The following is a 24784-nucleotide window of genomic DNA, read 5'->3' as shown; positions in this document are numbered from 1 at the left end:
CGAGGGGCGTCGAGAGGAAGTACATGGCCCCCTCTAAAGGCTATGAGTACCTCCATGTACACCCGACACCGTGTTCCCTGGTGGTACAGTCGGTAAATGACAGGGAGCGTCATGGGCAGGAAGCTCCAGCCCCCAAATCCAGGGAGGCCAGACGTATGGACCTCCTTGGACGCAAAGTATACTCGGCTGGGGCGCTGCAGCTCAGGGTTTCGAACCAACAAGCCCTGCTCAGCAGGTACGCGTTCAACTCATGGGTGGCAGCGGACAAATTTAAAGAGCTGCTGCCGCAAGACGCCCGCCAAGAATTTGCAGCCATCCTAGATGAGGGCAAGAAGGTTGCGCGTACATCATTGCAAGCTTCTTTGGACGCTGCAGACTCGGCTGCCCGCACCCTCGCTTCGGGGGTAACGATGCGCCGTATCTCCTGGCTGCAGGTCTCTGGCCTTCCTCCGGAGCTCCAACATACCATCCAGGACCTCCCGTTCGAAGGCCAGGGCCTGTTTTGGGAAAAGACAGACCCCAGACTTAAGAGTCTAAAGGACAATCGGGTCATTATGCGCTCCCTCGGGATGCACACGCCGGGAACGCAGCGCAGACCCTTCCGGCCACAGCAGCAACAGCAGCGCAGGCCATATCCCCAGTTCCGCCAACGGCAGGACCTTAATAGGCGCCGTGGCAGGAATGGAAGGCGTAGGCATTCGGGGAACCAAGGGGGGCAGAATCAAGGCTCCTCTAAGCCCCCGCCTGGACCCAAGCCTTCATTTTGAAGGTGCGCCCGAGGGCGCAGTAACAGTTTCCCCCACGGATCCTTCCCCCCCCGTTTTCCAACCGCCTTTCGTTTTTCCTCCCAGCGTGGACCCAAATAACATCGGACCGCTGGGTCTTACGCACGGTGCAGACGGGATACCGCCTGCAGTTTATATCGTTTCCTCCTTCCTGCCCCCCTTCCTCGTCCCTCTTCAGGGACCCCTCTCACGAGCAATTCCTTCGGCAGGAGGTACAGACGCTCCTCAGCAAAGGAGCTATAGAGGCGGTTCCGGAAAACGAGAAGGGCAAGGGGTTTTATTCCCGTTACTTTCTGATCCCCAAGGCCAAGGGAGGCCTCAGGCCTATCCTCGACCTGCGAGAACTCAACAAATACCTGGTGAAGTTGAAGTTCCGCATGGTATCCCTGGGGACCATTATCCCATCCCTGGATCCGGGAGACTGGTACGCCGCCCTCGACATGCAGGACGCTTATTTTCACATTGCCATTTGGCCACACCACAGACGTTTCCTTCGTTTCGTGGTGGGCCCCCTTCACTACCAATTTGCAGTCCTCCCATTTGGCCTTTCTACGGCCCCGAGGGTATTTACAAAATGCATGGCAGTCGTTGTGGCACATCTTCGGCGCAGTCGTATCCACGTGTTCCCTTACCTAGACGATTGGTTAATTCGGGGCACATCGGAACTGCAAGTTTGCAGCCACGTCCGCGTGATCACCGGCCTGTTTGCTACTTTGGGCCTCTTGATCAACATGGACAAGTCCACCCTGATCCCCACGCAGAGGGTGGAGTTCATCGGGGCCGTCCTGGACGCCACCGTGGCCAGGGCTCTTCTGCCGTTGCCGAGGTTCCAGGCATTGTCGGCGATCGTTCAACGACTGCGGACAGCCCCCTTGACATCAGTGCGGACATGTCTAACCCTGTTAGGCCACATGGCAGCATGTATGTTTGTGACCGGTTATGCTCGGCTCCGCATGAGGCCCCTCCAGTTGTGGCTCATCGAACATTACCGGCCGGCAAGGCAGCCGCTAGACATGCTGATCACGATCCCCCAAGGGGTGTTAGATTCTCTCGACTGGTGGCTAGACCAGTCCGTAGTGTGTGCGGGGCTCCCTTTCCACCCACCTCAGCCCTCGGTGTCCCTGACAACGGATGCCTCAGATCTTGGCTGGGGGGCCCACCTGGGAACCCTGAGAACGCAAGGCCTGTGGTCCCCGCAGGAGGTGAGGTTGCACATCAACATGCGGGAGTTGAGAGCGGTCCGCCTTGCTTGTCAAACGTTCTGTCACCAGCTTCGAGGTCGTTGTGTCGCGGTGTTTACCGACAACACGACGACCATGTACTATATCAACAAGCAGGGCGGCACCAGATCCTCTCCCCTGTGTCACGAGGCGATGCGACTCTGGGACTTTTGTGTAGCCCATTCCATTCACCTCACGGCTTCCTTCCTCCCCGGAGTACGGAACACGCTGGCGGATCGCTTGAGCAGATCCTTCCTGTCACACGAGTGGTCCCTTCGCCCGGACATCGCTCTCTCCATCTTCCAGAGGTGGGGTTATCCCCGTGTGGACCTCTTCGCGTCCGGGGGGAACAAGAAGTGCCAGGCGTTCTGCTCCTTTCAGGGCAGGGAGCTCGGGTCGATAGCGGATGCCTTCCTTATTCCGTGGACGACCCACTTGTACTACGCGTTTCCCCCGTTTCCTCTGGTTCACAGGGTCCTTCTGAAGGTGCGCAGGGACAGGGCTCGCGTGATCATGGTAGCCCCGGCGTGGCCCAGGCAACATTGGTACCCCATGCTGCTGGACCTGGCCATAGCCGGCCCAGTTCCCCTGCCCCTTCACCCGGACCTGATTACCCAGGAGCACGGGACTCTCTGTCACCCGGACCTGCAGTCGCTGCACCTAGCGGCGTGGTTCCTGCGTGGCTGACCGGCTCTGAACTGTGCTGCTCCACACCGGTGCGGGAGGTGCTTTTGGGCAGCAGGAAGCCTTCCACGAGAGCGACATACTCGGCCAAGTGGAATCGTTTCTCCTGTTGGTGCGTGGAGAGAGATCTCCGCCCTATGGAAGTTTCGGTGGCCAATATCTTAGATTACGTTTGGTCCCTCAAACAACAGGGTCTGGCGATATCGTCGTTGCGGGTCCACCTGGCAGCTATCTCCACCTTTCACCTGGGTGGGGATGGTCACTCTGTTTTTTCTCACCCGACGGTGTCTAGATTCCTTAAGGGGCTGGAACGTTTATACCCTAACGTCCGACTCCCTGCTCCAACCTGGGATCTTAACCTGGTGTTGTCTCGGCTCATGGGGCCCCCCTTTGAGCCGTTAGCTACTTGCTCCCTACTTTATCTCTCTTGGAAGACTGCCTTTTTAGTAGCTATCACCTCAGCTAGGCGGGTGTCGGAACTCCGGGCTCTTGTGGTAGACCCCCCGTATACAGTCTTCCACAAAGATAAGGTGCAGCTGAGGCCACACCCTGCCTTTCTCCCCAAGGTAGTCTCGTCCTTCCACATCAACCAAGAGATATTCCTTCCGGTTTTTTTCCCGAAACCTCACTCCTCAGGCAGGGAGCAGCAGCTCCACTCGCTTGATGTTCGTAGGGCTCTCGTGTTCTATGTGGAGAGGACCAAGCCCTTCCGCAAATCCCCCCAGCTTTTTGTGGCGGTAGCGGACCGCATGAAGGGGCTTTCTATCTCCTCCCAGAGGTTATCCTCGTGGGTAACGTCCTGTATCAGGACCTGCTATGACTTGGCCCACGTCCCTTCGGGCCGGGTGACTGCGCATTCTACCAGGGCGCAGGCGTCGTCGCTGGCTTTCCTCGCCCGTGTGCCCATCCAGGAAATCTGTCGGGCGGCGACCTGGTCATCGGTCCACACCTTTGCTTCCCACTACGCCCTGGTCCAGCAGTTGAGAGAGGACGCGGCCTTCGGATCTGCAGTGCTCCAGGCTGCGACTTCTCACTCCGACCCCACCGCCTAGGTATGGCTTGGGATTCACCTAACTGGAATGGATGTGAGCAATCACTCGAAGAAGAAAAGACGGTTACTCACCTTTGTAACTGTTGTTCTTCGAGATGTGTTGCTCACATCCATTCCACACCCGCCCTCCTTCCCCACTGTCGGAGTAGCCGGCAAGAAGGAACTGAGGAGCGGGTGGGCCGGCAGGGATATATATTGAGCGCCATGGCGGCGCCACTCCAGGGGGCGACCTGCCGGCCCACTGGATTTGCTAGGGTAAAAAGTTTCCGACGAACGTGCACACGCGGCGCGCACACCTAACTGGAATGGATGTGAGCAACACATCTCGAAGAACAACAGTTACAAAGGTGAGTAACCATCTTTTCCGAGGAGGGCCCTTTGACTCGACCATTGATAGATACCTCGGAACCCGACCCAGAACTCTCGTGACAGGGCCGGTTCCAGACACCAGCCCACCAAGCACATGCTTGGGGCAGCACCTTGGGACGGGGCGACACTTGGGGTTTGGCTTTGGTTTTTTTTGGTTCGGCCAGGCGGTGCTGGGGGGAGGCGGGGCTTGGGAGGCGTGGCGCCATGCTGGGTGGCAAGGACTTGGGTGACGCAGCGCTCGGCTGAGGAGGGCTTCAGTGGCAAAACGCTCGGGGGGGCGGGGACTTGGACGGCAAAACATGACGCTGGGGGGGCGAGGAATTGGGCGACGTGACGTTCGGGGGCAGGGACTTGGGCGAGGCGATGCTCGGGGGGGCAGGGACTTGGGCGAGGCGACACTTGGGAGGTGGGGACTTGGGGGACGCGACGCTTGGGGGGGCTCGGACTTGGGCGACACGACGCTCGGCGGGTGGGGACTTGGGCGACACGACACTTGAGGGGGGACTTGGGCGACGTGACGCTCAGGGGGCTCGGACTTGGGCAATGCGATGTTCGGGGGGCGGGGTCTTGGACGACACCGCGCTCGGCGGAGTGGGGACTTGGACGATGCGATGCTCGGGGGGGGGCGGGGGCTCTTCGTTTTTGCTTGGGGCGGCAAAAATGTTAGAGCCGACCCTGCCTCGTGAAGAACCCTGATGAGTGTGATGGCCTCTCATTGTCCACCGCCCCAAAGTTGGAAGACGATCATGGCTTGGGGGAGTCACCAGCGGACAAAGTGAATGGGAAAGACGTCACTCAGGTAAATGAATGATTAAGAAGCGAAGGTTAATCATGGAGGTATAATGAGGTTAAGAATCGACTTGGCATTGCATAAATCTAAGAACAAGCAGTGGGGGGCTAACACTGTTTTTTGTCTGAAAATCTCTCAACAGCTCGACGATGCCTTTCAAGAGGTCTTTGAGAACTTACACATCGGTAGCCCTGTTGTGCATCAGCTGTTTTTGCTCCTGTCTGAGACGCAGATCTCGAGAGGAAAATCCAGAAAAGGACAAAATAGAAGAATGAATCAGCTCAGAGTCCCTCGTTGTAGGGGTCATGGTGTCCATTTTTACAGGCGGCTGTCAAAGGTTGTGTTAAACCAGGCAATTAATTAAACTTATTTAAATGTGTCCATATGACCCCTCCATACTTGTGTTAGTAAAAGACGGTACCAGAAACAGTCCTGTCTCCACAGACGGCTCTGTTAAAGAAAATATATTATACACCCAGGGAAGCTGGGATCTTTGGCAGGGTGAATCCTCTTTTTCAAGTGGCCAAAAAGCATAGTAAAACTTTAAATAGAAGACAGGCAACGGCTTGGCTTTCACACCAGGAGGCTTACACTTTACACAAACCAGCTCAAATACGTTTTAAAAGAAACAAGACCATTGTTTCAGATGTGGACGCGCAATGGCAGGCAGATTTGGTAGATGTGCGCCGGTTCTCCAAACACAACAGAGGCTTTAAATACATCTTAAAGGTGATAGACATTCTTTCCAAATATGCCTGGGCCTTAGGCCTAAAAGACAAGACGAGTGGTGAGGTACCCAAGACCTTTAAAGCTATTTTTAGCAAAGGTCATGCCTCAACAATTACAAACCCATCGGTGGAAAGAATTTTTAAACAAACCTTTTTACCATGAAGAATTACAGAAAGTAAACCCCAAACAAGACAGGATTTACAGGATCAAAAAAGTTCTAGCGAATAAAGGAAAAGGGAGAAAAAAGCAGCTACTGGTGAAATGGTTGGGGGATAATAAGTTTAACAGCTGGGTGGAAGCTTTTCAAGTCTGTGACATTTAGACATGAACAAAACAAACAAACAAAAAGATTCCTCCTGCAAAGACAGAGAGAAAAAATGAGCGACAGCGGATTCTACATTACTTTGCCCAGCAATGCCAGCTCTGCAGTTTTTCCTCAAAACACAGCTTGAATTTTACAATATGGCTAATTAAGCCCTAGAATCTCTGGAGTGCCTGGGAGGTAGAGTTAGTGGAAATACAATACCCGCACAGCCGGAACACTATCAACAAAGACACCTCTTTTGAAATCACCTTTGGAGATATGGCATGGAATTTTATCCTGCGACGAGATTATTACTTGTCCATACCCGAATTATTGGATCGTATGAACAGTACTGTGGCTCATCATCCCAAACCACCTGAGGTGGTCATGAACTACAACTCTGTGGGTAGAAAAGTTAGTCTTAAATCCACCAATTTTACTTATATGTTTTCTACCAGCGGGGAGCTAGCTAACATTTAGGTTTGGGCCCCAAGCACAGCGTCTAAAAATTCCCCTTCTCAGCAGACATCACAGGGCTTTTAACTTTTTGTGTCTGTTCACAGATATTGCAGAACACCAGTTTGTGGGGGACTTTTCTGTTCCCCTGTTACGCTGTGTCCCTGTCCAAGGAAGGAACAAGGAGTTTGTCACATCACCTACGATAAACCTCATTACGTTCCTGTCAGAAAAAACCACATCGATACCATTACCATTGAAATAAAGACAGATCAGAACAGACACGTTTTATTTCGCTTTGGTAAGGTGATCATCAAGGTGCACCAGTGTCCCCGGAAAGAGCAAGGTTTCTAAAAAGCAACACATTATGGCGATCCTAAAAAATTACAGCGACTCCACCATCTACAGGAACTATTACAAAGCCCAGACGGGATATGCCCTTCCTGGATGTACGGGGCTGGCGTGGGTGAAATATTCTGTAACCAAGGCTCTGCAACCAGGCTTTGAGGCAGGACGCTGCGTGAGAGAATACATGAATCTGGCACAGACAGCTGATAAACACATGAAAGATGGTTCTCTGTTAATCAACCGTGAGGAGTTTGCACAGGGTTACATCTTGTTTGCCTTTGACCTGTCTCCCGACCAGGAATGCGCTGATCACTGTTCCCTGATTAAAACTGGGAACCTGAGAGCAGAAATAGGTTTGGGGATGGCTTTAACCATCACCATCACTATGATCGTGTATGGGGTTTTTGACAATGTCATAGAGACAAATCAGAGAAGAAATGTTCTGCTTGGCTATATGTGAACATGGGCACCGTGCAGCTCTCACGTGTCTCATCAACGACCTCTTACACAAAAAAGAATCCCCTTATGATTGGCTCCCTGGCAGCAATCAGTCTCAGCCACCCTTAGGTTTAGTGGTCAACACGCATCCATGTAACCAATCTGGTGAATCCTGGCTCACCTTGTATCTGACGAAGTGTAACCTTGGAGAGTTTTTTGACTCATACGGGCACCTCCCCGAATAGCGTGTTGTTTCCTAAAAGCTTTATGACATTTTTAAACAAAAATGCCACGGACAATGTGTTTCACAATAGACAATTACAAGACCCTCACTCTGTTGCCTGCAGCGATCATTGCGTGTTTTTCTTACATCATCGTAGCAAGGGTTTATCTCTTGATTGGATTTTAAACTTGTATTCTAACGACATAGTGCAAAACGACCGGATGGTGATGAATTTTGTAAAAACTAAATTTAAATTCTTGGGCATATCTAGCCTTGCTCAAAACATGTTTCAACAAGCCCAGACATGCGTATCCTGCAATGATTTTTATAGCCATGTTATCCAATACTCTCAGGCATAACAGACAACATTTGTTTGGCGTTATCCAACACATTTTTTATAAAGTAACTTTTCCCTCAGTTGCTAGGCCCCGCAAGAGTTGCAGAAAAGGAGTGTTTCCACCTCGGATCCATTTTAAAAGCCGTAGGACAGGGTTTTAAACTCTTCTCCTAGGACCCTCTTATTGGAAACGACTTTCTGTGTTTTCTTAAGGGGTTTTGTCTCTATTTACCATTGATTTTTGTTCCTTATGATAGAGGGCTGCTGCACCTCTATCTTTTTGGAGGTGTTTTTTCACAGGCCTGTGCAATAGTCCAGGACTAGATCTTGCAAACTGTCCAAGTTGATCTTTTCACAGTTCGCTATGTTCAGGGTAATACCTTTGACTTTCTTGCAGGCCTTTTCTCCTGACAGCTTATACCCATATGTTTTTGGGCCTGCCGACACAAACTCGGTGATGTGTTGATCTGGTGGGATCTTGCTCGTGAGGTCCCCTAAATAATCCCACAGAAGGGGATTCCAGTCACCCTCTCTTTTCACAAATATCACCAAGTCTGTGTCATGGTACGGGCACCGCTCTTGCAACCTATCTAGCAAGTTGTATAGTTCTAAGTGGGCATAAGCAGTGGTGAAACAGGCTAAGAAAACATTGGTATTTCCAGAGACAGAGTACCGGTCTTTTGCATCCTGCCAAGACACTCATGCTGTTTCATCGTCGATAAACTCGCAGGATGAAACCTTGTAGTTGGGGCAAAACAGGTACTGATAGAGTTCGTCAGGGTCTCTCACGCCGCTGGTATTAGATAGGTTTGTGGAGCAGAGAATATTATTATTATTACTATTATAAATCACATGAAACTGTCCTGTAAACTTAAAAATAAAATATTCATTAGGGTATTTTTCTATATAAAAAGTCATAGCTTTAAAACAAAATAATCCATTTCAGGCTGTACAACAAACAGGAGTTTTGAGTTTATTTCTACCACTTTAAAACAACAAACCTACAAACATATTTTTAAATACACCTCATTTTGCAAAATAAAAACCAAACTGCTTTTAAACTCAACTTTTAAAATCCAGTTTAAAACACATTTTGTACACAAAAAAAAAACACCTTTTTAGTTTGAAACACACCATGACCATCAGTTTGCAGCCATATACTTTAAAAAAAAATCCCACCTATGTTTTACAGAGAGAGAGAGTTTAAAACACAGTTTGCAACAAAGTAGTTTTCAATAAACCCACATGCACTTAAAAGCCAATTGCAGAAAGTTACCTTCTACTACAGGATAAATTGCAGGCATATGCTTGTTCTGTTTCCCCCATGTGTGTTTGGGCCTTTGGATTAAAGAACAAGCAAAAAACTCTTAGTTAGTATTAGCCCCAAATCCCTACACAACCTGTGTGGTACCTGAAGTTATAAGCAAAACTACAGTTAAAATGGTTTTTACCTTGGCCTGGTGATGAAATGCAATTTAGAGTTACTGGTTCCATGCTAAACAGATCACACTGCAATAAACACAGGCATCATTATTTACTAAGACAGCACAGCCAACGAGTGATATTATATAATATATATTCAGGGCCGGTGCAACCATTTAAGCGAACTAGGCGGTTGCCTAGCGTGCCAAGATTTGGGGGTGCCAAAAAGCACCCCCAAATTTTTTTTAAATGGTTGACTGGCTGGTGCTGCCGGCGGCAGCTGGCAGCCCAGGGTGTCCCCCGAGTCAGAGTGCTGCCGCGGCAGCCGGCATCCCAGGGTGTCCCCCGGGTCAGCGCGCCGCCTGTCTGAGGTGGAAGGGCAGGCTCAGAGTCAGTCTGCCCTGCCAGACAAGATGGGGGGCAGCAGTTGCTGCAGGGAGGCAGCACGGAGCAGCTCGGAGGAGTCAGAGATGCTCTGCTCCGGGGGCTGTCCGTGGAAGCAGCAAGTTGGGGCCAGGGGACGTTTGGGGGAGGGGGCTGGCAAGTGGGGCCGGGGGGACACCCAGCCCCAAATATTGGTGGAGCTGGGTCCGGGCCCCTCCTGGGAATATATAGCTCGCCCCCTATGTGCTTGAGTACGTAAAGTACGGTCATAGTGTTTTACTAGAAACAAAACTTTTACTGAGCAATCAAAAATGTTTTCATTTCATTTCATTACTACACTGTGAATGATGCAGGGCCTGTGAATGCCAGTTTCAGAAAAAGGAAAGAACAAGTTTTGCATAATTTCACGAGTCTTATTTTATTAGGTAGATGCGTCAGTGTGGCCCCACCTTTTTCCCCTGCAAAATGAAACAGATTTTTCCCAGTAAACTACTACTTTCCAAACTTACTTATGAGCAGAGTGGGAGCAGGCGCATCCTGATGTGATGCTGCATTCCCACTTCTATTATAAATACTTTTCTCTTCCTTCCCTTTTGCAGTTGCTCATTACTTTCAAATGAATTCCTTGCTAGAGGCAGTTGTTCATGCTTTGGCTTAACCAGAGGTAAAGGCTTTTTGGAAAGGAAGTGCAAATGTAATGCACTTAAGAACATGCTCAGTTCCATACATAACAGATACCAAGATAGCCCTTGCCCCAAACAGCTTACAGATTATGGCTCTGATCATTTGTAATGAGCTTTGTGTAGGCACAGAGGTACACCTGTGCTAAGCTGGTTGCAGCATCACAGCCAAAGAAAACTCTTTCTCTGATTGTGTGTGGGTGCAGTAGTGTTTTGTACTTTTGTTTTTCATAGTCAGACTAAACTTGATCTGAATTTTGAAATGGTCACATTTCAGCACAACCCACTCCAGAAAACTTCAGAGGTAAAAAAGGGGCAGGAGCTGGTGTGGACTGTTATGGGAACAGAAGAAAAGAGGACTGGAGCTTTACAAAGCGCCACATCTCTCTCTCATGTAACAAACGGGGTCCTGCCTGGAGTCCATATTCTGCTTCATGCATCTTTATATATAACCTTCCCTCATCTTACACAAAGGACTGAGAAAAACATTCTCCAAATACATTAGAAGCAAGAGTAAGGGCAGGGACAGGGTAGGCCCATTAGTCAATGGAGGAAGGGGAGGCAGAAGTGCTAACTGACCTTTTTGGTTCCAATTTTCACCAAAAAGGTTAGTAGCGATTGGCAGGGCTGATGCTACCATTTAGGTGGACTAGGCAGTTGCCTAGGGCACCAAAAAGCGGCGCCTTCTATTTTTTTTTAAGTGTTTGAGCGGTCGCTGCCCTGGGAGGGAGAGGGAGTCTGAGTTGCATTCCCCGGGGTCAGCGTGCCACCGCCGGCAGCCCAGGGGTTCCCCGGGGTCAGCGCGCCACCGCCGGCAGCCCAGGGGTTCCCTGGGGTCAGCGCGCTGCCGCCGGCAGCCAGCAGCCCAGGGGTTCCCCTGGGTCAGTGCACCACTGCCAACAGCCCAGGGGTTCCACCGTGCAGTCGCTGCTGCACTTCTCCTGCCTCCCAGGCTTGCTGCGCCAATCAGCTGTTTGGCGCTGCAAGCCTGGGAGGAGAATTAGAGCAGGAGCGCATGCTCGGAGAGGACGTGGAGCAGAGGTGAGCTAGGGTGGGGAGGTACCGCAGGGCTCCCCGGGCCTGGGAATGGGAAGCTGCTGAGGGGGCGGGAAGCTGCCGCGAGGGGGGGGGCGCCTCAGGACAAATGGGAGCTGCTGCAGGGTTGGGAGGGCGCAAGGTGGAAGTTTCACCTCGGGCGCAAAACTTCCTTACACCGGCCCTGTGTATATTTTCAGAGTTTAAAACAGGAAGCATACCTCCTCTTGCAGTCCAGCAGCCATTCAAGAGAGTTTCTGTTGGAAAAAAAAAAAAAGTCTCCAAAATACCTGAGGTTTTTATATCATCCTAATCCTTTGTTTCAAACAGACTTCAAAATAGTAGCTAGCAGGTTGATTTGATCTCTACAACTCTGAAATACTAGATACTTAAGGACTTAAGGCCCCTTCCTAACATTCCCTTTTGTGAGGTGGGGTGGAAGAATTAAGCTGTCTGCACAACTGAGCTGCTTTCAGTATATTTTTTTCTTTTAGTTAAAATATATTTTTCTGTAGGGCCTTCTTACAGTATTAAACAGTGAATCCTTAATGTAACTGTCCCCATTCCCAAGTGGGGACTTTTTGCAGATATCAGTACATCTCTTTGGGGCTTGTTTTTTAAAACATGTTTCTTTCATGCATAAAGTTTGGGTGGTGGTTGAAATAAAATGGTTGTATCACAACCGTAATAAGCCCCCCAGAGATTTTAAATGTTTGATTGCCTTTAGAGCAAATGCTCGTTCTAAGTATGGTGAAGGTTTGTGAACCCTTGAGACATTTCAGTTTTGGCTTAGACCCTTGTGTGTGCGTGTGCGGGGGGGTGTGTGTTTGTTTTTTGTAAATATATTAATTTAAACTTTTAATGGCTTTGAATTGCTAGAAAGAGTGCCCATAGCAGTCAGACAACGCCCAGATCATATTTAAACTGTCCAATAGAGTTCTGCCAACTCCTGGGTCCTTTAAACTGTCCAATGGCGCTCTATCAACTCCAGGGGTTATATTTAAACTGTCCAACAGCATCTGCGAATTCCAGAGGTTTCATTTCATTTCATATTAATCAGAACTCACCCACTCACCTCCCTTACTATGGGTGCACACCAGTCAAATTTATCCCTATGGCAACAAGGGTAAGTAATCACAATTACCTTCGCTATTCGGTGAGGATGTGGTTATAACCATTCAGTTCAACAGAATGAGTCAACTCTATTGTACTCAAGCACATGTCTGAACCATCCCTGTTTGTTTTACTGTTGTAAGCAGAGTCAGGATGAGATCTACCCTGACATCTCATAGACTCATAGACTCATAGGTCAGAAGGGACCAATCTGATCATCTAGTCTGACCTCCTGCACAAGGCAGGCCACAGAACCCCACCCATCCAATTTTATACAACCCCTATCCCAGGACAGAGTTATTGAAATCCTCAAAAATGGTTTGAAGACCTCAAGCTGCAGAGACACCATCATCTGGTGGTGAGTTGTGGAAAAGAACGTCAGGGGCTGATCATGAGCCCACAGTAGCCCAAATTGTCACTTTGGCTGCTGTGGGATCCCCAGTTTCTCTGTTATTGAGGCAGAAAGAATAAAGTGTTGTTATCCTGATTATGTGAATCAAGGACAGTGAAACTGTACTTGGCCTTTTATGATGGAGGGACTCGCCATCAACTAAGTAGCACTCGCTAGGCAAGGGACATGGGTTCCAAAACTCAGTAAATTGAGAGAGACTGGGGACAGCTATTTGTACCTGATGATGCACTGACCCATCCCCCAATTCCATTGCCTCTACTGCATAATGTTAGTGCTAATTTTGAGTCCAAGAGAAGTTTGGTTACAGACTGCAGAGCGGAATTCATTTTGGGCTAATGGTGAACAAGTACTGAGGTCCCCCTACAACTTAACACAGTAAGTGGTGATTTTAGCTTGTAGTAGGGGAGTCTCAGTGCCCCACTGCTTGGGGCTTGAGCGAGTTTTGCATTGTGTGGAGTTCCTAGATACTGAATCCAGTCCTTGTTGTTGCCAACTCTGATGGGCAGAATGGTTACACTGTAAACACATTTTTAGGATTTTCCCCTCCCACAACATACATTTCAGCTTTTTGCTGTAAATGGATGTCTTTTTTACACAAAAACACAAAAATTAGATTCTCACAAACCATTTTTTTTAATTTAAAAGACATACAGCTCCTTGAAAAGAAACCAAGAGGCTCCATTAAAACTTTTAGCTCACTTAAGGGCCAGATACCTTCTAACAGAAATGCAGATAGACACAAAGCCCCTTTCAATAGATGTTTTTTTAATTTACATATTTAAATTTACAAATTTACGTATAAAGTTGAAGTCCAAATCACACGGTCATGGTGCTGTTGGGCTGGGGCATCTATGACACAGCCCTCACAATCTTCAAAAAGCTTTTCCCTAAGACAGTGATTAAGAACAGGACAAACAGCAACTCATACAACAGCCCACATACATTTTTATGCTCATGATATGGCACTGGTTCAGCGAGTTCTATGCCAAACCTTCTCCTAAACTCATAACCTTCATCCTCGAAGTCCTCTTCAACAATTTTTAGCAGCATTCAGCAAAAACAAGGCGGGCCCGGTTCATCTTTGCTACTTGATGCAACGTTGTCCAGGGCCTCTGGGTCCTCTAGAAAGGCATCATCGAGCTGTCTCAGACAAGAAACAAGTGTAAGTTCTCACTGCTTGTTTTTTAGATTTACACAACCCCAGGTTCCTAACCTCATTACACCTCATCATCAACTGTTGCTTCTTAATCATTCATCTACCTGAGTGACATCTTTTCTGTTCAGCTTGTCCGCCGGTAACTCCCCCAAGCAATGATCGCCTTCCTCCTCCAGGGTGGTGGACAATGAGAGGCCACAATGCTCATCGGGGTGTCTCATGAATGGTTGGGCTTCAGGTTCAGGTTCTGGCATATCCATCAATGGCTGGGCCAAAGGAATCCCCTCGGCTGCTCCCTCATCCTCTTCAGAACTGTTGCTGCTGTAGCAATTCTCCACACAAGTCCAAAGGTCCGTGGGGCTAAAACAAAATCTGAAGTTCTCAGGGGGGTGGTAAAGGAGTCCACGTTTCCTCTCAGCCTTTCCACAATTTCTGAAACACGTCTTCTTGGTAAGAGATGGCCTCCTCTGCCCAGCGCTGAGACTTATGGGGTGATGGTGCTGCACTTTGATTGGCAGAGGGCATTGGGAGGAGTTCTTAGAGGGGTCACACGACCCTCTTCTGGGTGGTCGCACCATCCCAGAACCTGCCCTATTTTGGTCAAGTCTCCTTTCGGGGCAGTCCTCTGCAGCCGAAATCCATCGTGACTGGTAGAGGGTGGTGGGAGGAGTTCTTAGAGGGCTCATACGAACCACTTCTGGATGGTCAACCCATCCCAGAATTCCCCCCAATTGGTCTAATCTCCTCTCAGGGTGGTTTCTAGTGGCTGAAGCCCCTCCTGATTGGTAGAGGGCAGTAGGAGGAGCTCTTAGAGGGGTCACACAAACCCCGGAACTCCCCTTGATTGGTTAAATCTTCTCTCGGGGCGTTCCTATCGGGGCAAAACCTATCCTGATTGGTATAGTGGAAGGAGTTCTTAGAGGGGTCACATGACACACCGTGCTTCTGGTCATGTGTCCGCCTTGACCCCGGAAGTAATGCCCCCATGGGGTGGGGCTTCTGATGACCGGTGGGCAGGGCTTATTGGGTCAAGGGGTGGGGTTAACTTTTGATTGACAGTAGGGCCTTTACACTCCTCGCTCCTGCTACCCAAAATTGCAACAAGACAGAGGCAACTATAATACTGGGCAGTATTCGCCATTGTCCTACTGCTCAGATGCTGTAAGTGAGAGAAGGATCAGGCCCTGTAAAGTAATTTGTGTTGATTTTTATTACTCAAAGCATTTTTATTACACAGCAGGACATCTAGTCATTCTGATGGACATGCAGCCTCTGGACAAGTTCCGTGATAAGCATGTACATTATACTGCTTGCTCAGGGGTCATTACTATAGTAACAGCCAAGTACTAGCCCAGATCCTCAAATACAGCTGAGCTCTAGGCTCTGGGTTGTTCTAAGTTATGCTGTCTCGTAACATCCATTGCTGCACTGGAGATAGCTATAGCACAATGCACACTGTGTGTGCCATCTTCTGTTCCCAGCTCACACCCAATATACTTGGGTGGGAAGCTAGGAGTTGGTGACATACAGCCAGCTACACTGGCTATACACTCTGTATGCTGGTTCTCTGGGTCTTAGGGATTTGCACATGCTGGGGAATTCCTAGCTGCCTCTTAGGGCAGCTTTATGGCTACTTTGCCCTGCTCCACTGCAACATAGGGCAGCAAAAGAGTGACTTTACAACTAACCCCACCCCTATTGATGCACCGACCCGTGGTTGTTAGGAGTCTGAGTTTACGTATCCGGGGTTGGAAAACCCACTCACGTGGCATCAAGTTGTCTGATGCCTTTAAACATCAGTCCCCTTGTTTTTCAAATATCTATTTGAAACACCACAATGCTGATAGAGATTTAAATGCCCTAATCAGGACCTCTGCAGGTGGTTATAATGGGTATTTAGGCTTCTACCTGCAGATTTCAGTGCTTAACTCTAGCCGCCCAAGGCCTTTGTATTTGTCTTTCCCAAGCCTATGAGTTGCTGAGTGTTCTCAAACTCCCACTGGTGTTATTGGGAGATAAGGATGCTCTGCCCTTCAGAGAAGGCACTCAGCAGATATAACTCCTCCTCCAAAGTTAGCTACTATGATCCTCCATCTCATAGCAAAAGGTCACTAAATGATCAGGTTTCTAGTCTCCATCACCACCTCATTCTCCAATTTATTGTCCCCCTGGTTCAGGGCCTGTGAGGATTCACCAGGCAGCAGTTAGCAGAGGAGGGTGAAACTCAGAAGGAGTCTGGGATGTTGTTGCTTATAGTTCTCAATGGGGAGACAATGTTCATGTAACAGTTGACTATTGGAAGGAAATCAATAGAGACCCCTGTTGAAGTGACACATTCTGCTAATTCAAAAGTGACTCTATTAAGTAATATGGGTTCCCCTAATCTTGTAGTGTTTCCTGTTTTGGTGATTGTTTTCTCTACCGTATCCAGCAGCTTATCCCCGGTCCATGTTCTCATGTTGTTATTCCCTAGTATTCTCCACTCTGTTTATGTGTATTAAGGGGAACTGGACAAATCCTGATGACTCTTCACATTTCTTTTTCAGGTGCTGGCCGTGTATCTCACAAACAAGGTCATATGTAAATAACTCAGCTCCAGATTTTGTATATACTGTGTACACATTTCCTATTAAACTGTTTGAAGTATCTGTTTCAATTCAGAGGCCTGATTTTGTTTTTCAGAGAAATTGGGGCTTCTTCAATGTCCACTGTAACCATGATGTGGGGGCTTCCTCCCTTGACCTTTCTCTCTGGAGCTGGAAGACTTCAGCTCAACGCCTCTCTAGGATCTCTAATCACTCTTCCGGGATCCCCACAAAGTTAGAGCTAATCCCTGTAGCTAGTGATCGGGGGTTTGGTTCTTAGTCATATTCTCTTCTTTGTTTTTCTGGGAATTCAGTGTTGCTGATGAATTCTGGGTTGTAAGTGGAATGGACTGTGTTCTGGTGAGTTATCCTCCCTCCTGTCTAGCCTATTTCTGGGTCAGAAGGCTGTCTGTGAACTGTGTCCGTTTACTTACAGACTTAGGATAGGTGCCTGTAATAGTGTGTGAGGGAAGGCATCTCTGCTTTTCTAAGCCAAGTCCCTGTTTGTGTCCTCCTGCAAGACTTTATCCGAGAGGAACCATTGGATTCCCTAGTTTCCCCCACTGCACTACAAGGGAACGACTGTCATTGGGTATCTCTGATAGGGAATGTCCTGCTGTGCTCACTGGTCTTGTGACGTCTTCATGTCGGGGACCAGTTCATTTTGTTAATAATTCACATTGGACTAGAGCTGGGTGAAGGCTGATGGGGCAGTTCACTGCGGAGCTCACCAGTTAAACTCCACAGTTCAGAGAATCCTAGAAATATAGGGCTGAGAGGGTCCTAGAAATATCATCCCATCCAGCACTATACTTAGACCGCCCCTGATAGCTTTGTCCAATAGGTTCTTTAAAACCTCCAATAACAGGGATTCCACAACCTCCCTTTGAAGCCTATTCCAGAACTTAACTACCTTTATAGTTAGAAAGTTTTTCCTAATATCTGACCTAAATCTCCCTTGCTGCAGATTTAGCTGATTCCTACTTCTCCTGCATCCAGTGCACATGGAGAATAGTTGATCAGGAGGAAAATTTTCTCATGGAGCTGATATCTAATCAAGCATAACACCACCGGTCTGTAAGCCAGCCTACCAATCTCCATAGGGCTCTGCCAGCCCTTGCTCTGCCTTGCACGGTAACACTAGTTGCACCGCAGCCCCCAGGCCCCTCTGAAAGTGTCCCCCAGTAGCATCAGGTTACTGTTACAGGACACTCACAGAAATTACCGAGGAACAGCTGATTGGTACAGCTCAGGATCAGATCTTTATAAGCTCACATCACTGAGACATAAGTATAGTGGAATAATCCTAAATTTATTATCAAAGATTAAGATTTAAGAGGTACCGAGTCAAGATCATGGAAACAGAACTGGTTACATATAACATGAAAATCATAATATGCTTCTTAGCGTCTAAAATCAATTATTACAGCAGTTTTTCACCTAAAGCATTCTCCCAGCAGCATTAACCAACATGCCTGGGATCCAGCTTTCCTGAGGAAGGAAAAGGGCTTTTTGTATGCTGTTCCCAGTTGTGCCTGTCACTTTGGAGGTTGGCTCATTTATCAGGGTTACTCTTCTGGGGGAGGGGTTCTGTAATTCTATCAACGTGCTGTGCAAGTCTCTTGTGTGTTCATATGGAGCTCTACTCCTTCCTTCTGCAAGTCTCCTCCCAATGGAGCTACCCTGCAGGACCTAGGTTCCCCAGGGCTGGGTTCCTCCAGCCCTAGAACTAGATGAACATGTGCACACACACACTAGCAGAGCAAGTCTGAGAGGATCAGGTCAATCAGCACTCTCCAGCTGATCCCCTCATTCGTTCCTCTACTCAATCAGCTGGGTTGAGCAGCACTTTCAGCTCCCTCTCCCCACCCCCATGTTCCCCAAGTTTAAAACATCTCTATCCCATTTTCACATTACAATTGTACTGGTAGTAACCCACTTGATGAGCAAACCCCACAGTATTTTGGGGGCACTACAGGGATCTTTAGCTTAAGTACAAGAAGCGTCGCTGCAGAGTAAATGGGGGAAGCTAAAACACAAAAGATTAAAATTCAGAGAAGAGAGAGAAGCAACCAGCTGAACCATAGAAGTTATGTATTGAATCATAGTGATAACTACACCAGGAGACATGCATCTGAGGAAGTGGGTATTCACTCACGAAAGCTCATGCTCCAAAACGTCTGTTAGTCTATAAGGTGCCACAGGATTCTTTGCTGCTTTTACACCAGGAGAGCTAAACAAACATAACAGTTACATTTTAAAGGTTAATACCTGAGGTAGAAAAGAAAACGGAGAGAGAGGGATGGATCTCACCCACTCCATGGGGTTTGAACTGGTCGGAGTTCCCAGGTGATGGTGGTAGCTCAGGGTCCTGAGTGCTGGAGACAGGCAGAGCCCCCCCAGCACAATCAGTCAGGAGATGGAATCCCAGTGGAATTGATGCAGAGTTTGGATCTATACATCAGAACCTTACTTGGGCATAGGTGGGGCGAGGGGGGTTGTAGAGAAAATACAATGGTTCAAGGGAGAACACTAGCTTTGTTTATGGGTAAACTGATGACTCAAGGGTTTTCTTGTTTGCCTTTGTTCCTGTCTTTCCTGAACAGCACATACCCTTCAATCCCTGGACTCCAGCCATGTCTGTTCCACCAGGTTTCTGTTATCCCTACAGTGTCTGGTTCCACTTCCTGCAGCATTAGCTCTAGTTCCTCCATTTTGTTACCCAGCCTCCTTGCCTTGGTGTACAGGCATCTTAATTGGTGTTGGCTTCACCCACATTCCTCGCCCAATTGGGTACAGTCATTCTGCTTCCAGAATCGCCTTCCTGTATGGAGGGAGGGGAGAATCCCTCCGCTCTCCAAGCCAGACATGAGCACGCTGGTGGCTGTGGCTCTGAGACAACTGGAAACACCCCAGTGGACGGACAGGCTGGGCTGGAGAGAGGTGAGGGCTTTGAGGATGAGCCCTCCCCAGCTAGGGTTGAGACTCAGAGGGACCCTGTCCATGGGGAGCAGGGGGCCTGGTGAGACATGCCAGACCTGTTCTCAGCTCCCTGCCCTCTCGGGCAAGACCTCTGCCTATGTAGCTTCAGACTCTGCTCAGCCCCCTCAGATGCTCCTCCATGCCCCTCGTGGCAGGACCCACCTTGGCACAGGGTTGTGTTCCTGTTGGAGGGGACGTAGCCAGCCCGGCACTTACACCAGTAGCTCCCATTGGTGTTGATACACATGACCTTGGGACTGCAGATATCTGAGATCTTGCAGCATTCATCAATGTCTAAGAAGGGACAGCAGGGTGGGAGGGGGTCACACATAGTAGGGCAGGGGGCGCACTGGGGGGCGAATGACCATGGAGACACCCCCAACCCATTGCAGGGGACGTGGTCTGTCAGTCAGTCTGTCTGCTCCATCTACCCTCCCCCTCATTTTATTCTCCTTTCTTCCCTGCTATTTGCAGGGCCCCAATCCCTGCAGCACAATGTCTCCCACCCCATCCCAGACTGGGGACCAAATATTATCCAGACCATGACCCTGCGAGCCCCTCCCTGCATTAGCCCTGACAGAATGGGGTTAAGGGGGGGCCATATCTGTCAGTTAAGCTGCAAAGGGAAAGTGACTTAGGCTGCGTGCAGGGCACTAGCTAGAAGGAAGCTTGCCTGGGAGGGGACAGGTGGGGATTCTCTACAGCCCGAGGGCTGGGCCCGATGGTGGGGCCCTGAGGCAAGGGGGGCTAGGAGCTCCGGAGGAAGGGTTTCACTAGCAGGCATAGGAGAGAGGGGTCTGACTTTGAAAGGCTCCCCCAGAATGGGGATCACAGCATGACCTGGCCGGACGGTTGAGACACGGGGCAGCCGCGAATCCGGGAGCTGCAATGATGGAGAGAAGAAAGGAGGTGCTGAATTGGAGCTAGTCACAAGAAGGGAAGCCACACTCATTGTTAAAGACCCCAGCCCGATGGATCCCCTCCCCATCTGGGATACACCAAGCCCCACCTCTCCCATGGAGCACTAGGAGAAGGGTGGGTGGGCTGCGCCCAGGGGAGTGAGGGGGAATTGGATGGTGTTCCTTTAAATTAGTTTGTTTGCTCTCTGATGGCACTCGGGGGTCTATGACCGAAGCCCTCAGACCCCTGACATGCGGCCAGTGCACCCACCTGTAATGACCTGCGCAACGGGAGTCCCAGGACCCAGGTGACCGGTGTCCTGAGTATTAAACAGTCAAAGGTCAGATTCACAGCTACACCGAGGCCCTGCTGGGCCACTGTGGCAGCGTAATGGTCTCTGACAATCCCCCCCATCCTGTGCAGGGGCCTCCCCAGCCAGCCTGGAGCTGTTGTAAGGGCCCTACACCCACCATGCCGGCCGCCTGTTGAAGGGGGTGGTTCGGGGCATGGCCGTAGTACCCTGCGCTGTGGCTATTCTCAGCACCCTGGGGCCAATCAGGGCAGATTGGGGACCAGGCTAGAGCATCAGGCACTGTGCCTATTCTCTGCTCTCCAGGACCCATGGCGGAGGATCGGGGGCATGGCTGGGGCACACTGTGCTGTGCCTATTCTCTGCTCCCCGGAGCCCATAGGGGGCAGAGCGCACTGTGCTATGGCTATGGACCATATATGAGGCTTCTTCCCAGGCTCAGGGGTGCCCTAGCAGCGAGGCTTCCCACCCGTCTCCTTGGTGCTTTTCTGCAAACCTAGGGGTTTAGTCCCAATCCAAACACCGAGCCAGGGGAGATCCTGGCCCCCATGTGCTGGGGCAGCAGTTGAGGGTCACAGCTGATTACAGCCCCGGTGAGTGGATCGGGTGCCTTTGCCGCAGATGGCAGCAGCCTCGGCTGCAGCACCAGGCCTGGAATGAACCCAGGGCTGTGGGGGACTGAGCAGGGAGTAGTGGCAGCAAGGGGAGAGTTCACCCTGGCAGTTGTTCTCACTCACGTGCGGGAATTTGGCTTTCCCAGGCCTGGACTCGTATCCATCGATGCAGCTGCAGGAGTAATTCCCAGTCACATTGGTGCAGTTGATGTTGGGTCCGCAGTTTACTCCACTGAGCCCCAGACACTCGTTAATATCTGCTTCCCAGTCTTTATTCAGGCTATGTACATTGGTCAAACCAGACAGTCTCTACGCAAAAAACTAAATGGACACAAATCTGACATCAGGAATTATAACATTCAAAAACCGATAGGAGAACACTTCAATCTCCCTGGTCACTCAGTAACAGTCCTAAAAGTGGCAGTTTTTCAACAAAAAATCTTCAAAAACAGACTCCAACGTGAAACTGCAAAACTAGAATTAATTTGCAAACTGGACACCATCAAATTAGGCTTGAATAAAGACTGGGAGTGGTTGGGTAATTACAAAACCTAATTTCCCACATACTAATTTGACCCTACTGTTACTTACACCTTCTTGTCAATAGTTTGAAGTGGTCACTCTCATTACCACTACAAAAGTGATTTTTCCTCCCTTGGTATCCTATTGTTAATTGAATTGACTGACCTCCCACTTGGTAAGGCAACTCCCATCTTTTCATATGTTGTGTATTTATACCTGCTATTGTATTTTCCACTCCATGCATCTGATGTAGTGGGTTCTAGCCTACAAAAGCTTATGCTTTTCAAGAAAGATGTGGAGAAATTGGAGAGGATCCAGAGAAGAGCAACAAGAATGATTAAAGGTCTTGAGAACATGACCTATGAAGGAAGGCTGAAAGAATTGGGTTTATTTAGTTTGGAAAAGAGAAGACCGAGAGGGGACATGATAGCAGTTTTCAGGTATCTAAAAGGATGTCATCAGGAGGAGGGAGAAAACTTGTTCACCTCTAATGATAGAACAAGAAGCAATGGGCTTAAACTGCAGCAAGGGAGATTTAGGTTGGACAATAGGAAAAAGTTCCTAACTGTCAGGTAGTTAACACTGGAATAAATTGCCTAGGGAGGTTGTGGAATCTCCATCTCTGGAGATATTTAAGAGTAGGTTAGATAAATGTCTATCAGGGATGGTCTAGACAGTATTTGGTCTGCCATGAGGGCAGGGGACTGGACTCGATGACCTCTCGAGGTCCCTTCCAGTCCTAGAGTCTATGAATCTATGCCCAAATCAATTTGTTAGTCTCTAAGCTGCCACAAGGACTCCTCGTTATTTTTTGCTGATACAGACTAACACAGCTACCACTCTGAAACTTTTCCAGTTCTGAAGATTCTGGGTTTCCTTTCTGTTTGTAAACCCTATGGTCAATTGCTTGACCACACCTTGGTTCGTTATGCAATATGCCCAAGAGACCAAATAACCAATATCGGTCTGGTTTATTGCTAAAAGTCAGTAACAGCATATTACAGGAACAAAGGTTCAATACAACTCCAATTTTCAGGAACCTGTCTCCTGCAGCAGTGCTGAATTCACCTTACAAAGAAGGCTTGCATCCACATACACACCCCTAAAGCTGTTCTTTCTATACCCAACCTGTTTACAAGGAAAGAGGTACTGTATGCACCCTGTGAGGCTATCCTTAACCAATAACCTTTCTACCTTGTTTTTCCTGGTACCACACGGTACCCCTTAGCTCTTTGTCCTGGACTCAGGAATTCCAGGTACCAAGAGTGTGATACAGCTCCTAGACTTGTCCCGTATATATTGTCCTTATCTTTGGGACATTCCAATGAAAGTAACTCCCTGCCTGCTACTACAGTAGAACACCCATATGTGCTGATCCTGACAGTTTTCCTGGCTAATGCAAGGTGTTATGAGGTACTTAGCATAGTTGAATAAGATTATAGGAAGATACAGGCCACTATTCCAGGCTACCTAACTGCTAGAGGTGTATATACAATGGGATGTTATTTGTGTTGTTAGACGGTTTATTATTTCATTCTCACCCTTCCGTGGTCCTTCTCGCATGACCAGAGAGCAACAATACCCGAAGTCCGAAGGTGCAAACAATTCAATGTTTATCGGGGTGAACTTCCAGCAAGCTTAAATTCAAGTTCGCTTTTCCTTATTTTCGAATCCCAACTTACTTTCTATTTGCCCCTAAATTTATATAGAAATATTCATAGTTATACCTTAACCAATCATTGCCGCTACTAAAATTTACCTAACCAATCCTAACAAATTGTAACATGATTAGCTAACCAATTATATCCCACCAGCTTAATTAGTTTACACCCAGCAAAATTAATTATACAGCAGACAGAAACAATCACAGAACCAGACAGAGACCATGCAAATAAACATACAAAACAATACAGAAGTGAGGATTTCACAACTACATTTATACAGACATAAGGGTTTCTCAGCTGTGTCTATTAATAAGCAAGTTCTTACCAGACAGAAAACTATCAAACTAAATTTCCTTTCATATCTTCTAGGCTCTTCCCTTTCTCTGGAGGTGATAGATCGGATCACCTTCCTAACAGCTTCTGATTGCCTTATTTCTATATGACTAAACAGGGACTCAGACTGTCCCAGTGAGAGAAGGCCCTTACATAGATAGACAATGATTTTGATTTTCTTTTATACCTCTGTAAGTAGCTAAGGGATAAGAACACACCTAAATTCTTAAAGTATAGGCCTTTGCAGACAGGCTTGAATATCTATATCCTAACATGTGTTAAGCACATACTATCCATATTAATATATGTAATTTGAATCATACCTATTGATCATGTAATACATTAGCCCAGCATGTATGGGTGAACACTTCAGAAATAGATTTTAACCAGATCGATCCATAGTTATTCCCTGTGATTCAGTAGCTGTGAAAGGAGTGAAAAGCCATCTGGGACCCCTCCATGCTCTGGTCTCAAAGTGAGCCCATCTCAGCCAGCCCCAGGAATCTGGCCCAGTAAATCTAAGAGTGCTTCAGAGAATCTGCATTGAGTCTCAGCTGGTGCAACGTGAGCATTGGAGTTAGCAGAGGAAATTGCACGTTACACCAATGTAGCGTATGCCTAGGGGTAAACTCTAGCTCGAGGAGACAGACCCAGGCTTGCTCTGCAAAAACTTGAAGTGTGGCCACGCATGGGCAAGCAACAGGACAGTCTCCCTGCCCTGACTACAATCCTGTCCAATCCACAGGTACACACTCAGGGTGGCCAGCCTCTCCCACCACCACGGTAACACGTCTATTTCTAGCTAGATGAGAGCTAGTGTGACTATGTCTTCTTGAGCTGGAACACTCACCTTCCAGCCCCGGTGCAGACAGACCCGTAGGCCCCTCTGCACTCTCCTAGCCCCACCTGAGTTCAACCCATGGACTTTGTTCCACTCA

General features: G+C 48.6%; 2 protein-coding genes and 1 pseudogene across 8 annotated transcripts in view; 2 read left to right on the top strand and 1 right to left on the bottom strand.

Moving 5' to 3' along the window:
- LOC127035279 (maestro heat-like repeat-containing protein family member 2B) overlaps positions 1 to 16592 on the top strand; it is a 108631-nt gene extending 92039 nt beyond the window's left edge. For 3 of the 4 annotated variants that reach the window (XM_050924974.1, XM_050924975.1, XM_050924970.1), the window contains one exon: positions 5042 to 5278. The gene's annotated coding sequence lies outside the window, so the exon portion shown is untranslated. Of the gene's footprint in view, positions 1 to 5041; positions 5279 to 16482 lie in introns of those variants that run through there. The other variant, XM_050924973.1, reaches the window with a different exon arrangement.
- LOC127035545 (adhesion G protein-coupled receptor E3-like) overlaps positions 1 to 24784 on the top strand; it is a 91581-nt pseudogene that overhangs the window by 51719 nt on the left and 15078 nt on the right.
- The window catches only part of LOC127035293 (uncharacterized), a 67547-nt gene that overhangs the window by 42659 nt on the left and 104 nt on the right, over positions 1 to 24784 (bottom strand). The window contains exons 1-6 of one of the 4 annotated variants that reach the window (XM_050925010.1): positions 24697 to 24775; positions 21451 to 21648; positions 20684 to 20722; positions 18680 to 18754; positions 14041 to 14296; positions 13390 to 13920 (exon numbers count right to left, since the gene is read on the bottom strand). In XM_050925010.1, coding sequence (XP_050780967.1) covers positions 13831 to 13920; positions 14041 to 14296; positions 18680 to 18754; positions 20684 to 20722; positions 21451 to 21491 — 501 coding nt within the window. In that variant the 5' untranslated portion in view covers positions 21492 to 21648; positions 24697 to 24775 and the 3' untranslated portion in view covers positions 13390 to 13830. Of the gene's footprint in view, positions 1 to 13389; positions 13921 to 14040; positions 14863 to 18679; positions 18755 to 20683; positions 20723 to 21450; positions 21649 to 24696; positions 24776 to 24784 lie in introns of those variants that run through there. The other 3 variants (XM_050925008.1, XM_050925009.1, XM_050925007.1) reach the window with 3 other exon arrangements.

The sequence above is a fragment of the Gopherus flavomarginatus genome, chromosome 16, assembly GCF_025201925.1.
Source record: "Gopherus flavomarginatus isolate rGopFla2 chromosome 16, rGopFla2.mat.asm, whole genome shotgun sequence".
In the NCBI taxonomy this organism is placed as follows: domain Eukaryota; kingdom Metazoa; phylum Chordata; order Testudines; family Testudinidae; genus Gopherus; species Gopherus flavomarginatus.
The sequence above is the reverse complement of the archived record's forward strand: the minus strand, read 5'-3'. Positions and strand labels throughout refer to the sequence as shown.